The 17,022-nt window shown below is 48.8% G+C and overlaps 8 protein-coding genes across 8 annotated transcripts; 6 read left to right on the plus strand and 2 right to left on the minus strand.

The window, feature by feature from the left end:
- The first annotated feature begins 528 nt into the window (after nucleotides 1-528).
- DFJ58DRAFT_758649 (NDUFA12-domain-containing protein) lies at nucleotides 529-1,306 on the plus strand. Its single transcript, XM_041388301.1, has 5 exons — nucleotides 529-743; nucleotides 791-840; nucleotides 896-924; nucleotides 984-1,100; nucleotides 1,151-1,306. Exons 1-5 carry the CDS (start codon nucleotides 631-633, stop codon nucleotides 1,265-1,267), a joined length of 426 nt encoding a protein of 141 aa, XP_041250394.1. The 5' UTR covers nucleotides 529-630; the 3' UTR covers nucleotides 1,268-1,306.
- DFJ58DRAFT_758650 (pyridine nucleotide disulfide oxidoreductase-like protein) lies at nucleotides 1,307-2,952 on the minus strand (the record flags this gene model as incomplete). The annotated part of the gene is made up of 5 exons (XM_041388302.1): nucleotides 2,828-2,952; nucleotides 2,734-2,773; nucleotides 2,585-2,684; nucleotides 2,505-2,533; nucleotides 1,307-2,444 (listed from the first exon to the last, which is right to left on the minus strand). The coding sequence occupies exons 1-5, from the start codon at nucleotides 2,891-2,893 to the stop codon at nucleotides 1,309-1,311; spliced, it is 1,371 nt and encodes a 456-aa protein (XP_041250395.1). The 5' UTR covers nucleotides 2,894-2,952.
- A 57-nt stretch (nucleotides 2,953-3,009) lies between these two features.
- On the plus strand, nucleotides 3,010-5,553 carry DFJ58DRAFT_903527 (40S ribosomal protein S7). Its single transcript, XM_041394867.1, has 8 exons — nucleotides 3,010-3,265; nucleotides 3,325-3,486; nucleotides 3,537-3,826; nucleotides 3,874-4,308; nucleotides 4,453-4,495; nucleotides 4,661-4,904; nucleotides 4,963-5,190; nucleotides 5,242-5,553. The coding sequence occupies exons 1-8, from the start codon at nucleotides 3,106-3,108 to the stop codon at nucleotides 5,360-5,362; spliced, it is 1,683 nt and encodes a 560-aa protein (XP_041250396.1). The 5' UTR covers nucleotides 3,010-3,105; the 3' UTR covers nucleotides 5,363-5,553.
- Nucleotides 5,554-5,637: 84 nt separating this feature from the next.
- DFJ58DRAFT_758658 (P-loop containing nucleoside triphosphate hydrolase protein) lies at nucleotides 5,638-7,639 on the plus strand. The gene is made up of 5 exons (XM_041388303.1): nucleotides 5,638-5,895; nucleotides 5,962-6,131; nucleotides 6,185-6,278; nucleotides 6,330-6,905; nucleotides 6,959-7,639. The coding sequence occupies exons 1-5, from the start codon at nucleotides 5,805-5,807 to the stop codon at nucleotides 7,159-7,161; spliced, it is 1,134 nt and encodes a 377-aa protein (XP_041250397.1). The 5' UTR covers nucleotides 5,638-5,804; the 3' UTR covers nucleotides 7,162-7,639.
- On the plus strand, nucleotides 7,640-8,639 carry DFJ58DRAFT_676278 (alport syndrome). Its single transcript, XM_041383117.1, has 3 exons — nucleotides 7,640-7,816; nucleotides 7,871-8,059; nucleotides 8,115-8,639. The coding sequence occupies exons 1-3, from the start codon at nucleotides 7,686-7,688 to the stop codon at nucleotides 8,503-8,505; spliced, it is 711 nt and encodes a 236-aa protein (XP_041250398.1). The 5' UTR covers nucleotides 7,640-7,685; the 3' UTR covers nucleotides 8,506-8,639.
- Nucleotides 8,623-10,598, minus strand: DFJ58DRAFT_741373 (uncharacterized protein; the record flags this gene model as incomplete). The annotated part of the gene is made up of 2 exons (XM_041387139.1): nucleotides 10,517-10,598; nucleotides 8,623-10,469 (listed from the first exon to the last, which is right to left on the minus strand). Exon 2 carries the CDS (start codon nucleotides 10,447-10,449, stop codon nucleotides 8,623-8,625), a length of 1,827 nt encoding a protein of 608 aa, XP_041250399.1. The 5' UTR covers nucleotides 10,450-10,469; nucleotides 10,517-10,598.
- Nucleotides 10,599-12,455: 1,857 nt separating this feature from the next.
- On the plus strand, nucleotides 12,456-13,692 carry DFJ58DRAFT_721767 (uncharacterized protein; the record flags this gene model as incomplete). The annotated part of the gene is made up of 8 exons (XM_041384831.1): nucleotides 12,456-12,589; nucleotides 12,642-12,769; nucleotides 12,825-12,892; nucleotides 12,958-13,020; nucleotides 13,088-13,230; nucleotides 13,265-13,277; nucleotides 13,332-13,442; nucleotides 13,507-13,692. 8 exons carry the CDS (start codon nucleotides 12,456-12,458, stop codon nucleotides 13,690-13,692), a joined length of 846 nt encoding a protein of 281 aa, XP_041250400.1.
- A 240-nt stretch (nucleotides 13,693-13,932) lies between these two features.
- Nucleotides 13,933-16,254, plus strand: DFJ58DRAFT_323457 (cytochrome P450). Its single transcript, XM_041379848.1, has 11 exons — nucleotides 13,933-14,332; nucleotides 14,384-14,708; nucleotides 14,755-14,903; nucleotides 14,953-15,068; nucleotides 15,121-15,243; nucleotides 15,307-15,496; nucleotides 15,553-15,634; nucleotides 15,690-15,815; nucleotides 15,864-15,874; nucleotides 15,939-16,068; nucleotides 16,125-16,254. Exons 1-11 carry the CDS (start codon nucleotides 14,134-14,136, stop codon nucleotides 16,204-16,206), a joined length of 1,533 nt encoding a protein of 510 aa, XP_041250401.1. The 5' UTR covers nucleotides 13,933-14,133; the 3' UTR covers nucleotides 16,207-16,254.
- Nucleotides 16,255-17,022: the final 768 nt, after the last annotated feature.

A 17,022-nucleotide genomic window follows, 5' to 3' on the forward strand; every position in this document is an offset into this window, starting at 1 on the left:
GCCAAGAGAAACAGATTTTGGGGTAACAACTTGGCTAAGACCAGTTAGATGAACCCCTGGCAAAACCATCCATGAGTGTCAAGGTGTGTTCTGAGAGAAAGAAAAATCATAATTTAGCAGGTTTCGAACCTGCACAGTCCAGGAGAAACAGATTTTGATTCTGTTGTGATAACCACTTGGATAAGACCAGTTACGATGAGCCCCTGAGGAAACCATCCATGAGTGAATGTCAAGGTGTGTTCTGATTGTCGTCATCGGAACGTTCCAAACCTTCGCACTGCGCAGTGCGAGAGAAACAGATTTTAATTCTATTGTGGTAACCACCTCGGCCAGAAACCATCCACAGTGGCCGACAGCGAATCTTCAAGGCGGGCCCTGATAGGAAAAACTGTTATCAGCAGGTTTGAAACCCGCGTTAGCTCATTCCAAGAGACATGATTTAGATTCTGTTGTGGTAACCACTTAGCTAAGACCAGTTGAGATGGACCTCGGAGGAAACCACCCATGAGCGAATCTTCAAGGCATAACTCCACACATGTGGTGATTCATTAATCATTCCTTACGTAACCTGCATTGGAAACACTTGGAACCAATCACGACCAAATAAGTCTTCTGCATCAGTTCACCGACATGTCCTTCATTCGTTATGTGCGAAACATCCGCACAACCGGGATCAAACAATGGTGGCATCAATTGCAGTACATTGGAGATGCAAAAGCTGGAACGCTCATTGGGACCGACCAGTAGGTGCTCGCCCCACATTTCTCGCAGAGTTTGATCGTTCGGATAGGTTCGGTAACAAGTACTTTGAAAACTTGAACTCAGACGATGAAATTCCAGGTGCGTATTACGTTCGTGTGCTTCAACGTGATATTTGATTTGATGCTTTTTATAGGGCGTCATAGATGGGTAGACTTTGCTCAGGTATGTTCTCGTCCATCTTTAATTGGGCGAAAGCGGGTATAACCGTGTACTGTCTCTAGCATTACAACAATGCTACTCAGGTCCCGCCTGAATGGCATTCGTGGCTATCGCATATCCGGTTGCAACCACCTACCGAGGACGCTGTCATGCAGAACATGACTCCGGCATGGAAAGCGGTATGTAGCTATCGTGCACTTCGTTGCTTTCCAGTCTAATTTCAGAACAGCCCTGGGTAGAGACCCTGACGGCTACGAGAGGTGCCTATCGGTCGTATAACACCGTAAAGCCCAAGATTAATGCTTGGGAGCCGAAGATTATAACGCGGGGCGAAGCACGCCCGTAGGTCGATTGTACGGAGCCAAGACATTCTATATATACCACGTCCTATTGTGAAATATGGATATGCTCTAACTCAATGACATCATCTACGACATGTTCAGCGATAGCCAGACTAGACGTCAGGCCAGGGCTCTCAATACCCATCAAGCTGACCATAAGTCCTCTCCCGCTTCCATCCGCATAGTCCTTCCGAACAGTAAAGTCTTGGAATCCGGACAACACCAACTTGGGACGGATTCCGACGTAGTCAGGTCTGAATCCTTCAAAAGATACCCCTGGTAGATATTCAGTCACCGCTCTGTGCATCTCTTCCAGCCTGGAATCACTGGGTTTTAGATGCTTCCGCCAAAACTCCGTGTTTTCCTCGTTAAAATCGTATTCTGATGCATCAGCCTGAGAGGGCGGTGATATCCACTCCAGGTCTGGCCCAAAGCGTACTTTGCCTTGTAGATCAAGGGTCAGATGCGTTCCGAGCGATTGGAAGGCGTGCTTGTTTGGCCCAGTTTCAGGGCATGGGTATATGAGCCGATTAATATGAGATATGCCTGGACCGCTGTAAGCTGCGTACGAGCCCCGACCAAAGAACATGGGTATACGTGATGCCTCGGGCAGTAGAGAATTTGGAATGAGATTGGCAGAAAGGCCAGACGCGTTGATTAAGGTGCGAGCGAGCAGGGAATCTCCTTGCTCGGCGTTCTCGGTGACAGTCTGAACTACCCAGCCCTCTTCTGAGCTAAGGCTAGAGGTCTCTTCGCTCTTGTACGGGTCTACACGAACGACTCGAGTAGAAAATACCAACTCGCCTCCTTCCGATTCTAATATATCCCTTTCCAGACTCTCCATGAAAGAGTGGGAGTCGACAATGCCTGTCTCTGGACTCCATAACGCAGCAGTTATGTTCGGTGAGAGGTCTGGCTCAAGCTCGCGTGCTTGCGTACCGCTTATGAGCGAGACAGGGAGCACTTGCTCTTCAGCTCCATGAAGCGGCGAGTGCTTGGGGCATGGTAGTCGTCTGGCCTTTGCGAAGAGGCTTTCAACGTACGCCCGCTGGTGCTCGTGTGCTACTACGAGTTTGCCGGTCTTTCGGTACGGGATATTGTATTTGTCGCACCGCTCGTACATGAGGTGCCTGCCTCGCAAACATAGCTGCGTCTTGAGTGATTCTGGAGGATAGTAAAGTCCTGGAAAGTCACTAGCATCAGGGCACACAGACACAGTTGCACGTCGCAAAGTAAGCTCACCAGCGTGTACAACTTCCGAGTTACGAGAGCTATCCACTCTCAGTCAGCGGAGTAAATATGATAGTACCTATTTCGCTCGCCTCGTCTCTTCGCCAGCGTGTGGATGTCTCTCAACTAGGTATGTTGATTTCGTCGGGAAGCGCTCGGATAGTCGCTGGGCAACAGCCAAGCCTACGACACCTAGCAATGGATAAGCGTCAGCGCGCCACGAAGAATGTGCGGGACGGACCTCCGCCCACGACCAGGAAATCTACCACTGCATCTGGACTCTGGACGAAGATGGTGTAAGAAACTCTAAGAAACTCCATAAAGATCAGGCTTACCTTGTATTTGAAACACCCCGTCGAGTTCAGCGCAGCCACCAGCCCTCGTACTTTGGTCGCTGCCATGAAGGCTTCAGCGCGTCCAAAGCATGCCTGAGACTGATTTTTGGTCAGGTGGTTTTCGGTTAATCCTGTTCGGCCCAAATGATCTTATCAGGATCTTATCAGCTCTTTGTTTGTCACTTAATTAACACTTTTGCTCAGCACCAAGTCTTGCACTACCTTAATACACACTACTACTGACGCCAACTCAACGGTTGACCGGAAAGAAGATCAAAATGGCTGCCGTATTTCCACAGTCGGCGGAGTCCTCTTTCGAGGAAAAGATAGCTGCTCTGCAAAGCACTCCACTCTTTATGAAATCTCTCCCCCCAGAAGGATCTGACGACCCTGTGATTCAAGCCTTACAAAGCCTCGCCTTCGACGGAACGCCAGATGGTGGGTGAGAACCTTCTCTTGTCTACCGTAACATCTCGTGAACAAGCTACTTCTTCAAGAGATCGCTCAAAATTTCAAAGAGCAAGGAAACGACTACTTCAAGGGAAAACGCCACCGAGAAGCAATAAGCTTCTACACGCAGGGAATTGATGCCAAGCCATCTGATACTGTATTGCACGAAGCTCTGTTATGCAACCGTGCCGCGTGCAACCTCGAACTAAGTGAGGAATCGAGCTACTGGCTTGATAACGAGGATCTAACCAATTCGAAGAGAACTATGGTTCCGTGCTCCGAGATTGCTCAAACGCGCTCATTCTGAATACGAAATCTTCAAAGGCCTATTACCGCTCCGCTATGGCATTATTCGCGCTGGAGCGCTATGAAGAGTCCCTCGATTGTTGCGAGAGGTGTCTGGAGTACGACCCAGAAAACAAAGGAGTCAGATCAGTCCGCGATTGTTCCGCAAAAGCGAAGGCAGAGAAGCTCCGCAAAGAGAGTGAAAAACAGGAACGAATACATAACGAACAAAGAGTCAAGAAGCTCCTGCAGATAGCGTTCAAGGTACGTTCTACCTCGGGCTCATCATCGGTCTCCTGATCATGCTTCAGGAACGACATTTATTTGCCGTCTACAACCCGAAAGGGTCATCAGAGAACCCATATGAGCCCCACTTTGATCCAGAGGACCCCGAAGGAACTACCCTGATAATCCCCGTGTTCTTCTTGTATCCACAATATGCGACATCAGACGTCATAGCACATTTTGTCGAAGATACCACCTTTTCGACTCATATTGTTCAAATGTTTCCGCCGCAGGCACCTGCACCCAACTGGGATAAAGCTGGGCAGTACGTTGCGAACACCCTCGTGGTTTACGCGATAACAAGAAGGAAGCGGCTACTCAAAGTTGGCAAAAAGATGTCATTGAGGGACGTGTGCAATGCCGCGAAGGCGAAAGAAGGGGAGCCTGATGATGGGTTGGAGTTGAAAGACGGGTGTTTGACGTTTGTTGTTGTTCCAAAGGGAGAGGTAGAGCAGAATTGGGTAGATGAATTCAAGCGGACACGAGACAGCTAGACACAAGCTCATATTCGGGTAATTGAACAGGGGTATTTCCAACTTTAGAAGCACGTGCACATGAATGTGTTGGTCACTGTTTGGCGCGATAGCTAGACACCGTAAGGTAAGACCCATCGCAAAAAAAAAGACATCGACGAAGGCGTCAAGCTCGGTGAGTACGAATTGCTGCTTGTTGTGGTGTTCAACGGTGCAGGATGGATGTGCACATCGAGCTGCGGAGCAAAAATCGCGGTCGAATCACTTTGATTGGGTGGATGCAAGTTATGAGGAGTGGATGCTGACCGTAGGATCATCTACTACAGGGCCTCTATTCTAGCCATGTCTGTCAACCACAAGATCCTCCGTACCGCAAATGCACCCACTACCTCCCCTGATGAAACCGAGGTTTCCGTCGCTCAGGCCCTAATCGACCTCGAGAACAATGTCCCTGAACTCAAGACTGAGCTGCGCGCTCTACAAATTTCTGCCGCCCGTGAAGTTGATGTACGAGGTGGAAAGAAGGCTATCGTCATATTCGTTCCCATTCCCCAACTGAAGGCATTCCACAAGGTGCAGCAGAGGTGAGGACGGTTATCTCAGTGGGAAGAGTGACATTGTAATTGGTCTTCCATCTCGCAGACTCACCCGTGAGCTGGAGAAGAAATTCTCTGACCGCCACGTCGTTTTCGTCGCTCAGCGCCGGATGTTGAGCAAGCCTACCCGTAACTCGCGGGTGAAGCAAAAGAGACCCCGCTCTCGTACACTCACCAACGTACACGAGAAGATCCTCGAGGACCTTGTCTTCCCGACGGAGATTGTTGGCAAGAGGACTCGCGTATCTGTTGACGGATCAAAACTTTTGAAAGTGTAGGTGGCGTGCTCTATGATGGATTGACGTGATGCTGAATGATATTGCAGCATTCTTGACCCTAAAGATGCGACATCTCTTGAGTATAAGCTTGATTCGTTCTCTTCAGTATACCGCCGCTTGACGGGCAAGGATGTGACGTTTGAGTTCCCACCGGTAAACCAGGAGTAGATTACGCGTTATCATGACACATGTTCCGGTTCCCTGCATTCCCCGACAAAAATAAGGACATGCCGCTTATGTCTTGTTTACGTTCTGTGCTGTGATAAACGTGTCATTGTCAAAGACTCAAAGCGCTGCAGCGCTGAGTGCTAAGCACTTCAAAGTTCAGTGCCTGCTAAAGAGAATGTAGCGCGTCTGGCAGTGTTAGTTCATCGCTTTCCGAGTCATATAGCCGGATTATTATATGAAAGAGTTCTTGTTGGCGCTCGTAGCACTGGTGGCAGGTTCGGCGTGATTTCGGCACGTGGTTTCTGTATCGCGTCTGCAGTCTTTTTGAGTTGATTCATTTCATTGTCTTCCTTGCTTCTGTTGCTAGTCATTTTCCCTCTCTTTTCTCTCCCTCCCTCCCGCCCTTCGTGGCACTCCTCATTCACCTTCAACGTCGTTCTGCATGGCGGAGTATCCACGCATGGACCCGTACTCAAAGTCCAGGTATGTTGAACATGGGATAGATGCCAAAATTGTGGTCATGGGCAATACAGGTTCGTTGTTCGGATACCAATAGAATATTAAGAACTTGATTCACTGACATGCTCTCAATTAACAAGGCGTGGGCAAGACCAGCCTACTCCATCGCTACACTCAGAACAAGTTCGATCCCAGGAACATGACGTCCACGACCGGGGCTTTCTTCGTAACTAAGAAAGTTCATGTCGATGGTTTGAAGGTTCGGCTACAACTATGGGACACTGCCGGACAGGAACGATTTCGAAGCATGGTATGAACTCAATTTTACTTATGAACCTTCAAGTGATTTACCAGCGTAATCAGGCCCCCATGTATTATCGCGGAGCAAATGCTGCACTTCTCTTGTATGATATCACGAATGCTGCTACGTTTGAGGACATTCGAGGATGGTTAGCTGGTGCGTAGCACTACGTTTCACTTTGGCAATTCTTTCCTGACGCCATTACAGAGTTGAAGAAAAATTGTCCGCCAGAGCTCATCATTTATATCGTTGGTTCAAAAGCCGACCTACATCATCACAGACAGGTCACATCTGATCTAGCCCGCCTATCGCTGCATACTTGGTTTCCTCCGCCGCGCCCCCCGACCCCTCCTCCCCCTCCTCCCCCACCATCGTCAACACTATCTTACATTCGCCCCAGATTCACATCTTTTACTAGTATCAGATCAGTTCCTCTAAACAACCCCCCGATGAAGTCTTCTCCGCCACACAGCGCGTCCTACTTGGATCCCGCTGTTAGCCAGTCATCGCATTCATCTGTGCTCAAGCGATGTAATACTGGACCTGGCCTTCCGAGAATAAAGACGACAGGTTTGGCCTTGAACAGGTCAAAAACAGAGGCTTCTCGTTCACTACAATCTCGTTTTGGCTCACACTTTGGGCGGAATGCAGGAGGGTATGATGCCGCGGATAGCAGCAGCAATAGCATAAATGAAGATGAGGAAGACCTTGATGTCGATGATCAGGAATGGGGACTTCACAAGGGGATGGAACTTTTCGAAGTTTCGGCTAAAGATGACTTCGGTGCGTGTGCTCGATCCCCACCTTGATTCTCTCATTCACCTATTTGTCTATAGGCATCGAGAACCTCTTCGAATCATTGATTAGTGCAATCATCGAGCGGAAGGATATCATTGAGCGCGAAAATGAGCTCAGGAAACGTGATAGTGTCTTCCTATCGACTATCAGCACGCCTACCTGGGCCGCTCAGGCCGAAGAAGAAGAGGCACGGGAGAAGGCTCGTTCCACTTCAGGAGGTTGGAGCTGTTGTGCTTCGTGATCTTGTCCCTGCCAGGTATCAAGACTTCTCAGCTATCTGCTGTCTTTCTACTCATCTGCATCTTACCGGTCCGGCATACATTCTCACATCGTCCAACATGTTCTCCCGTCACATCAATCTCATTCACCTGATATTCAAGCTCTCTCGTTTTCTTTCGTTTACAGGATGCTATGTTCTTTATGCCACTTTCTATGATTCCTACAGGTTCTCTCATACCACCGAGCCTCGGGACCACTGTTTGCAATACTATTATTCACTTCCTTATCTCCTCATACCATATACTACCTTAAGTAGATACAATTTGTGCATGTGTCTATAGTCACCTCATTCAGCAATCTTGGATCTTCTAATCCCTTGCTAGGTTTGTGCTAGGCGGTATTTGTGTCAGCAGACTGACGAGGGAGAACACCAAAAAAGGCAGTTAGGATCATCAATGCTGGAAGAGGCTAGAGCTGAGCGCCGAGCTATGAGTCCGTTTCGTTCCTCAGGCCTCGACCACCACATCCCTCCTTCCCTCCAAGCCAATGGAAGGAGATCAAGCAGACAAGGTGTACAATGTGTGCACGCCAGAGCACTGTTTTCGTGCTTTCGATGCATTGTACTGCGCGCTAACATCTAGCGAGCCTATCTCACCTAATTTCGTTGACGAGAAATAGTAAGTGAACCGTACGCTTCGATCTAAATGTGTGCTATAGTTGTGATTTTCTAGTCCATTATTTGTGACGTGGAATACCAGATCATCTCGCGCAGGCAGACCACCCAGACTAAGGGGTTGCATCGGCAACTTCGATGCCATGCCCCTCAGGGAGGGTCTCGCAGAATACGCATTGATCAGTGCATTCAAAGACTCTCGTTTCCGGAAAATAGAACGTCGAGAGTTGCCGTCTCTCGAATGTGGGTAAGTGTATCACACCTTTCATATGTATGTTGATGCATTCAGTCGTTGCGCCTAGAATATCCCTTTTGACGGATTTCGAAGACGCGTCGTCATACCTAGATTGGACCGTTGGCACACACGGGATCTACATTAGTTTCCCGAATCCATCAGTATACCCACCATCTTCGAGCGCACCTTCTCCTCTGTCTTCGTCAGCATATCTACCGCGATTCAACTCCAGAGATACTCTGACCGCGACGTATCTCCCAGATGTCATACCTGATCAAGGTTGGGATAAGGTTGAGGCCGTGGAAAGTGCTATGCGTAAGGCAGGATGGAACGGCGCCATCACGGAAGAGACGCTCAGGACCGTGAAACTTCGACGATACCAGAGCAGGAAGTGCGAAGTTGGCTGGGAGGAGTTCGTCCAGTGGAGGAAGGAGAACGGTGATGACGACATTTCATGATTAAATTTCATGATTCAAATCGCCTCGAGCATTGCAATGTATCAACATCAAATTGTCGCAGCTTGTACAGATATTAGGGTTAGATGTGTATGTGCCCGTACGTGAATAGATCGACAACTACTGCCCGCCGCTCCCGTTGTCGCCAAATATGTCTTTCCGCAGCCTTTCCAATCGACCGCCCCATCCGCCACCAAAGCGCTGTTCAAGTTGTAAAAACACTTTCCGCAGCTTTCCCGCGTCATTACCGCTGGCTTTGCTGAAAGATACCAAGATCCAGAAGATCAGCCTCTCATTCGGCATGACATCTGCAGGCAAGTTCATAAAAGCCTTGAACACCTGATGGAGATTCTCGAGATTCCAATCATTTTTCTGGATAGGACGGAGCCGCTCGGATAAAGATCCGGGAGTGGACCGCAGGGGAAGCGGTTTCTGCGCATGCCGTGCGAAGCCGAGGAATATTCCCCGGAAAGCGGCAAGTGTTGGCTGATAGAGAGAAGGTTCACCTGTCTGCTGATTGATAGGAGCCTTCGGTTCCCTATTAGGCGTAGAGAGCATGTCCACGAAGACGTGGAGCGCCTTCATAATCTGTCCGTGATAGGCAAAGGCTTGGATCAAGGAGGTATACGTGATCTCGTCGGGTATTATATCGCCCCGTATGGCGATGCCCTCCACATCTAGCAGGTAATTGACAGCTGCCTCGATGTCGTATTCGCCTACATCGAGCTCCGGTTGCATATTGTGCCGCAGTACGCGGTAAATCGTTGAAGCGACATCGATGTGCCCATTGCGGGCATAGGCCCATATACATGCATTGATCCCATCCAGACCAGGCTCAAAGCCTTGCTCTCTCATCTTCTGCAAAGTGGATCGAACACCGGACAATTGCTTTGTGCGCGTATAATAGTATAGCAATGATAGATGGGTGATGCGGTTCGGTGGTAGCCCTGAGGCTCTGAGTAGATTAGACGCGTGACGGATGGCGCTGGGGTCAAGCGAGCGGCCAGCGATATAGAGGAGGGTTGTGTATGTAATGATATCGGGCTGCACATGACCCAAATCGGGCTCTGCGGCCAGATTCTCGTTGTCGCCTGGGTTCTCAGAGGGCCATGGTGTGGTCATTTTATTGAAGACTTCCACAGCTGCCTTGTAGTCTTCGAGGCTGCATTTCCGCCATCGCTTTCCTGCACAGTCTAGTAAGGCATTCCACTCCCAAAGGTAGATGCGACACCCAGACCGATGTAGCATCGTCAAAACAGCAGAAAGTCGTAAGAAAAGGGTTCGTGTTCGAGGTTTTGTGGAGGCAAGAAGGCGAGCAAGATGATGGAGGTGACGCTGAGGTATCTTTGGAACTCTGGAGAGGTGATGTATATGATGGGGGAACATGACTGTCAAGGTGCGGTATGCCTCCCACCCATCTGTCACTGAGGTAGCTTTCAATAAGCTGTCCAACAATTCTTGCCGTGTCTTCAGTCGGTCTGGTGGTGTCTCTTCGAGTGAATCTATTGGATTCTGATGACCAGTGTAGTGAGGATTGGGGTGATGACGATATGGGTTTTGTTGACCGTGAGTTGAACGGATGCCAGCGTGAATGTGGATGGCTTCGACATCTCGAGACTCGTCTGTGGGCAGCAGAGCGCGGGGCATCAAACCATCCTGTCCAGATAATTTTAAAACGCGTGTCTGTTGTATAGTTGTGTCCGAATGATCTGCCAATGCTGCATTCCTGACCAGAGCGTCGTCTGCCTTGCGCTCGCTCAAAGCGCAGCTCACCTCTCCTTGAGCTCTCCCTTTCATCATGTGAGCAGCATGAATACGACGATGGAACTGGAAAGTGCGAGACGTTGCCTGTTGCAGGGCAAAAGGTTGTTGAACTTGACGAAGCCAACATGATACTTGCGATGATGCAGGCGACAATCTGATGCTCGACGTGGAGCCTGCAAGCATGAATATCCAGTGCAGTCATCCTGTGGTAATGATGAGCATTACTCCGTAATACGTGTCGTGTACATACCGCGACTGGCACTGATTGAAGATGCTGGAAGAACCAGGTGGAAACCTGGTAACAGTACTAACTGAGTCCTGACGCGCTGGATTCAGAAATTGCAAATGCCAAAAACAGTAACTCAAAAATTTCAGGTCTTCAACTTGCCATCTTGACTTTGGGCTGAAAATACTTAGTTGACTACTTCACTCTGGAGTTTGCATGACTTTAAACATGCTTCATGATTGCACTAAACGACGCTTCATTCCATCTATTTTATCTTACCGAATGCATAGTTTTGAGAATGCTCGAGTCATTTGTCACCCGTTCTCTAAACATGCCGACACTTCAAATTTGCATGATGGCAAAACGCACGAAATGAAAGGAGGACGCCCACGCCGAAAGATCACCAGAGTCAGCGAGAAATGTGCGCAGTCTAAGTATCTAAGAATGAGTCATACAATACTTCATCGATAAACGGGGTCTGGGACGTTTTCTTCTGAGCCCAAGTGTGATTAATAAATTCAACCACTGTCGTCAAATACTGCGACCACCAGAAATAGCGATTCCTACGTTGATTGTGGCGATTCCGAGAACCACGACATAGAAAATGGCCGGTGACCTTGACTTTCGAGGCTTCTATGCACACGGAGCCGCAATGCACTTGAAAATTCCTCCGGGAACTGATTGAACTCGCTTTCATTTTCCAGGGAACAGCGCTACCCTCTCCATCGATGATGATATCAAGCGATTGTGTCGAGTGTCCATGCTTCCCCAGCAGTGCCGCAAGGAATGCCCGGCAGTTCGAAAGTGTTTGAGAGCAATGTCCGAGGAAATGCACTTCAACTTAACGTAGGCATGTGCTGCCAAGATGCGCAACAAATGAAGCCGCTGGCATGGGGTGCCCAAGAACGCACAACGTCTCAAGGGCGGGAAACGCCGTAAACTCGACTGCTCCCACACCGTTACCTTCGCCAAGTGTCGATGAAATGTAACTCTGAGGCCTGTCTCTGAAGCGAAGGAGGGGCAATGGCTGATGTTGGCAAGATCACAGAGATCACGCGATCCTTTGAGTATGACGGACTGGAGGGAGTCGAATATTACAAGCTCATTCGAGTCTGTAGCCGTGATATCAATTGTTTTGAGCTCGGGAGCATCATGCGCTACCTGATGTAAAATAGAATTATCTGGGCTAAGGTCAGTAATTAAGACAATACTGAGGGACCGCAACGAAAGAGGGAGCGACCAAGACTCCAGGGAATGAGAATGGAGAGTATGCCAGACAAGGTGATACAGTCTGGGAAACAAGTGTTTCCGGCGCACGGCAGAGACTCGTCGATACATTTCTTGATAGTATTTCGTGTGCGATGCTCAGATTCTGGGGATGGTATACCCGAACACAGCGAGCATATTTAGCATATTTGTCAGAAGACTCTCATTCTCCAGGATGTGGCATGCAAACCCTAGTGCGTCTAAGTGTCTTGAGACCCTGGGTTATTGTTGAGCAGAACGAGATTAGAGTTTCAGAGTGCGACACTGATATGTAGAATTCTGTAGTCCTTGCGGACAGTACCAAGGATCTGAATAAGTCTCCAATCACTGCGGAACGTAGACCTCCCGGAAGCAGAGGCATGAACGGGGAGAATGGGTGTCTAAGCATGGATCTGTGAACGCTTTGCATGATTGCGCAAGACGAGCAACTAAGTCAGGTCTTGTTAAATGAACTGCCTAGTAAATAGTCAGCGCTTCAGTGTTCAGCAACTAAGAATTGTGAGGCGAACAGTTGTTACATACCTCAATGACTCAGTGTGGACGTTCAAGTTGGAGGCAGTGTCGATTTGCCCTATTTGATTCCAAGGCCTGATCGATCGATCGAATCTCGTGACATGTAAGTCTCAAGAACAACTACACATACACTGCACCTTATACCACCACCATCGACTCCAACTATCTACACAGATGCGAACGAATGGATAACGCTTCCCATTCGGTATGTGACCTTCCACTGAGTTCACAAATTACGTTTACTGTATGGGATATCGGGGCTCCACGCATAGCAGTTCCCGTCGGTGGCTCAACGTTTAGGATGTTTGGAAAAAAATGGTTCGTCAGGTGTATTTACAATGCATTGCAAGGCTACTTATAGTATATACAGTCACCGCGTCAGGACTCTGCGCCCGGGAAAACATCGCTTGTTGCTCTGGGCGGTCAAGAAGCAGATGGCTCCATACAGACCAAGACACAAAGTAAACTTGGCAGCAGGGATGAAATGGTTTAGAGAAGGTAGGCTGTACCATAGCTCTCGGGTACGGTCGCTCATTTCTTACCGCCTCTTCAGCTCGTGAAGAAATAAAGTCAGATTGGCTACACAATATGGTTTTCGGAAAGATGGAGGAGACATATGATGTAAGTCTTCTACAATCAAGTGCGAATGCACACACTGAAAGAGGACGGCTGAAAGCGCGAGACAGAGAAGTCAGAGAATCTATGTTGACCTTCCACGTTTCGACTTCCCCGTGGTATTTAGAGAATCTGTCAGTGCCGCGTTTTTGAATGTACGCTGCCTTGAAGTTTAACTCTCTGTAGGAGGCCTAGAACTAGGCGACGATACCATTCGCACCTGTACTTCCCAGTTGTTTTGCTACAGATCCATATCTCTGGGGCATTCTCGACCCCGAGAGTGCACACGAAAACCCTGTAGAGGACAAGCATTGCCAGCTAGTGCAGAGTCATCGAAGTAGTCCGTACGACAGAACTCAAACCTGATGCCGAGCTCAGAGATGAACTTAATGTGCGCAAAGCCTAACTGTTATGCATTGATACCTTCCTCACATGTTGTTTGTAGCAAATACTCGATTACGCACCTTCCAGCCTCTCATTCCGAGGAGAAAGGCTTCATCTAGAAGTTCCGCTTTTACCTAGCACGGGACAAGCGTGGGCTTACCAAGTTCCTCAAGTCTGTCACTTGGCGCAATCCTTCAGAAGTGAAGCAGGCAGTGGTGGAACTAATGTCGATATAGACAGAGGTCGACACAGATGATACTTTGGAGCTCCTCGGACCAGGGACCGTGGACTTGAGAGTAAAAGCATTTGTAATACGGCAGTTTAACCACGCAGATGACGAAGTCAAACGTCGTACTCGGTCCTTACCTGCTAGGCATAGGCGACTGGCATTTGGACAATCTTCTACTAGCATCGGATGGTAACTGGAATCATGATCAGCAGGATTTAATTTTAATATCGGCTCGCAGATCACTTTTTCCATTGTCGATGCCCACTGCGAAGCTTCTGCCATTCTGCTAATTACCGTTCTGCGGCCATTTTGCCACTTGCCATGTACAAAGCCAATTCCATGCTGCCACTTAGGACCGAAGCTTGGCCCTTAGCAGCGAGTCAGGTCCAGGATAACAGGTGACTCGGAAATGGTACGAAATGGTACTTACTATTAACTTCCTTCGGGGGCCGAGGCCCAATCTGTCACTTGTGGGTTTCCACTGAGATTGATGATCTTCTAAATTCCAGTGAAATTAATGAGGCCTCGTGACGGGCGCAAGAAACCTGAGTTTGATCATAAATAAAACGTGGTCCGCAGATAGGCTTATCTGATCCTTCAAATCCCACCAATCGTCCTCTCCTAGTACTAGACCATGTTGACTCTCACCAACGTCACTGGGCTCGACCTATGCCTTGCTTGTGTTGGAGTGTATCTGCTTAAGCAGGTATTTAACAAGTTGAAGAACCCTGCATATCCCCCTGGTCCTCCGGGGTGGCCTCTCATCGGGAACGTCCTGGACATGCCCCACATCAAGCCCTGGCTCACCTTCACGGAATGGGGCAAGAAGTATGGTGAGTGTCTCTCGTTTGTCACAATCTTGCATTTCAGGGTCTTATCTGCAGGTCATATGTCGCATATCGAGGTTCTGGGTCAACACATCGTGGTGCTGAACTCTGTCGAGACTGCGATGGACATGCTGGACAACAAGAGCGCTATGTACTCTAACCGTCCTATTTTTCCTGTTGCTGGCAAACTTATTGGCTGGGAAAACGTTACGAGTCTCCTCCCTTACGGCGATCATTTACGCCGGCACCGCAAAAACTTTCACAGCGTCATTGGCACCCGCGCTGCTGCGGGCATATACAACCAGGTCGAGGAGGTGGAGACTCGCCGATTCCTCAAGCGTGTGTTCACGAAACCCGATCAACTACTGGCACATGTTCGACAGTATGTATTATCTATCCTTGCGTTGACATAATCTTGATTTTTATAGCACCACTGGAGCTGTCATTCTGCGCATCTCTCATGGTTATGAGGTGAAAGAGAACGACGATCCCTTCGTTGACATTGCAGACCGCGCTCTAGACCAGGGGTCGCGTGCCACCGCTCCTGGTGCCTTCATGGCTGATGTTGTGCCATTCTGTAAGCCATAGCATTCAGACGTTCACTTCTAATAACCTCACCATTTTAGTGGTCAAGGTCCCCGAATGGTTCCCTGGTGCTGGCTTCAAGCGCCTGGCTCGCGAATGGCACGACACCCTCGAAGAGATGGTTTCTGCACCGTACAAGTTTGTCGTGGATCAGATGGTGACTATCATCTGTAGTTTTGCGAGTATGCGTTGAAGTTTGACTTTCCTAGGCTGCTGGCATTGCCCCGGAGTCTTTCACCTCGAATCTGTTGGGAGGCAGTCCTTTGTCAGCGGAAGACGAGCACGTTGTCAAATGGTCTGCTGCAACTCTATATGCCGGCGGTTCCGACACGGTTAGTCCCTCCCTCCATATTTCTAATAATCATCTTCTGAGAGCACTACACTTCTTTCCTCAGACTGTTTCTGCTATCAACTCGTTCTTCCTAGCCATGACACTATTCCCTGATGTGCAGAAGAAGGCTCAGGCTGAAATAGATGCTGTTGTCGGTCCTGATCGTCTTCCCTCCTTCGCCGACCAAGGCTCTCTTCCCTATATTGAAGCACTTGCCAAGGAAGCCCTACGATGGCATACTGTTATCCCTACCGGTCCGTGTATCTCGTTTAACGCATTATTAAGTCGTCGAACGGTATCTCAATGTCAGGTTTTCCCCACTGTGCCTCTGAGGACGACATCCATGACGGGTACTACATCCCAAAAGGTTCCATGGTCATACCTAACATCTGGTTGGTAACCTCTTCTCTTCATATTCAATGTTTGAACTTCAGAATATAATGCCAGGTTCATGCTCAATGACCCCGAGAGATATGCCAACCCTTCGCAATTCAACCCTGAACGCTTTTTGGCCAATGACGGAAAGAAGCCCGAGACAGAGCCCCGCACGATCTGCTTCGGCTTTGGAAGACGGTAAGTTTGTAGTAGGTCCTTGTGCCATGCTAACTTTCTGCTCTGCAGTATTTGTCCAGGTATCCCCAACTCATGCTAAACTCCGAAACTGTATTCTGACGTTCAGTTGCTTTTCGTTTACAGGTATCCACCTCGCTGAAGCCTCCGTCTGGTTATCTATCGCGATGTCACTGGCCGTGTTCGATATCTCGAAGGCTGTCGAGAACGGTATTGAAATCATCCCTGAGGTTGATCCATTATCAGGCACGATCAGGTATGTTACATACTATCTGATCACGCCCGGCGCTGATCTGATAGATAACCTTGTAGCCACCCAAAACCCTTCAAGTGTTCCATTAAGCCTCGCTCTTTGAAAGCCGTCGCGCTCATTGAGCAGGATGCGAACTATTAAGCATGTGAAGACGAAATACGAGGCTGAGGAAAGTACTTACTGTGGGTGGCGATTTTCACATCTGACATCTAGGTCTGTCATAGTTTGAACTTTGCATCACAGTGCGGGATCAAATGTGGTGTCACATCGCGATGTAATTGTACATGTTTTCTTGTCCTGTGTTGTTGACAATGCGTGCTCTGGCATTAAAGATGCTTGGGGTCCACCTGATAATCTGCCTGTCAGGCACCTCCTGCCCAGCACACCAAAGTATTTTGGCTCTCTATTCATTGACTGACACCTCAGGCTTTGCGCATGGTGGCTACCTCTGGCTACTGTACTATCATATTAGCATCACGAAGTTAATATCTCAAACATTAAACTGTGGAGCTGCAGGCTTTGTTAATGTCAGAACTTTCCAGTGCCATTGAATTTTTGTTAATCTCCGTTGTCGCTCGTTTGAGCATGTAGGATGGGAAACTTTGGTCTGGTGCTCCTGAACTCTGCCACGACCCCATCTCTACCCCTTCATCTTCTAATCCCCAACCTCATCCTTTCATCCGAAGTCAGTTTTAAGGAACCATTCGGGGACCTTGTCCACTAAAATGGTGAGGTTATTAGAAGTGAACGTCTGAATGCTATGGCTTACAGAATGGCACAACATCAGCCATGAAGGCACCAGGAGCGGTGGCACGCGACACCTGGTCCAGAGCGCGGTCTGCAATGTCAACGAAGGGATCGTTGTTCTCTTCACCTCGTAACCATGAGAGATGCGCAGAATGACAGCTCCAGCGGTGCTATAAAAATCAAGATTGTGTCAACGCAAGGATAAATAAT

Source organism: Suillus subalutaceus, assembly GCF_016647625.1.
Source record: "Suillus subalutaceus strain FC151 chromosome Unknown DFJ58scaffold_4, whole genome shotgun sequence".
Taxonomy (NCBI): Eukaryota; Fungi; Basidiomycota; class Agaricomycetes; order Boletales; family Suillaceae; genus Suillus; species Suillus subalutaceus.

Excerpts from the sequence above, each read along its gene's own strand:
- DFJ58DRAFT_903527 (XM_041394867.1), top strand. The coding sequence starts at position 3,106 with ATGGCTGCCGTATTTCCACAGTCGGCGGAGTCCTCTTTCGAGGAAAAG. Across the intron at positions 4,309-4,452 it reads GAGAGGTAGAGCAGAATTGG|ACCCATCGCAAAAAAAAAGA; the intron begins GTAGATGAATTC and ends CCGTAAGGTAAG. Across the intron at positions 5,191-5,241 it reads GGATCAAAACTTTTGAAAGT|CATTCTTGACCCTAAAGATG; the intron begins GTAGGTGGCGTG and ends ATGATATTGCAG.
- DFJ58DRAFT_323457 (XM_041379848.1), top strand. The coding sequence starts at position 14,134 with ATGTTGACTCTCACCAACGTCACTGGGCTCGACCTATGCCTTGCTTGT. Across the intron at positions 15,069-15,120 it reads AGTTTGTCGTGGATCAGATG|GCTGCTGGCATTGCCCCGGA; the intron begins GTGACTATCATC and ends TGACTTTCCTAG. Across the intron at positions 15,635-15,689 it reads ATGGTCATACCTAACATCTG|GTTCATGCTCAATGACCCCG; the intron begins GTTGGTAACCTC and ends ATATAATGCCAG.
- DFJ58DRAFT_758649 (XM_041388301.1), top strand. The coding sequence starts at position 631 with ATGTCCTTCATTCGTTATGTGCGAAACATCCGCACAACCGGGATCAAA. Across the intron at positions 744-790 it reads ACGCTCATTGGGACCGACCA|GTTCGGTAACAAGTACTTTG; the intron begins GTAGGTGCTCGC and ends TCGTTCGGATAG. Across the intron at positions 841-895 it reads CTCAGACGATGAAATTCCAG|GGCGTCATAGATGGGTAGAC; the intron begins GTGCGTATTACG and ends TGCTTTTTATAG.
- DFJ58DRAFT_676278 (XM_041383117.1), top strand. The coding sequence starts at position 7,686 with ATGGAAGGAGATCAAGCAGACAAGGTGTACAATGTGTGCACGCCAGAG. Across the intron at positions 7,817-7,870 it reads AATTTCGTTGACGAGAAATA|TCCATTATTTGTGACGTGGA; the intron begins GTAAGTGAACCG and ends GTGATTTTCTAG. Across the intron at positions 8,060-8,114 it reads TTGCCGTCTCTCGAATGTGG|AATATCCCTTTTGACGGATT; the intron begins GTAAGTGTATCA and ends CGTTGCGCCTAG.
- DFJ58DRAFT_758658 (XM_041388303.1), top strand. The coding sequence starts at position 5,805 with ATGGCGGAGTATCCACGCATGGACCCGTACTCAAAGTCCAGGTATGTT. Across the intron at positions 6,132-6,184 it reads AGGAACGATTTCGAAGCATG|GCCCCCATGTATTATCGCGG; the intron begins GTATGAACTCAA and ends CAGCGTAATCAG. Across the intron at positions 6,906-6,958 it reads TTCGGCTAAAGATGACTTCG|GCATCGAGAACCTCTTCGAA; the intron begins GTGCGTGTGCTC and ends ATTTGTCTATAG.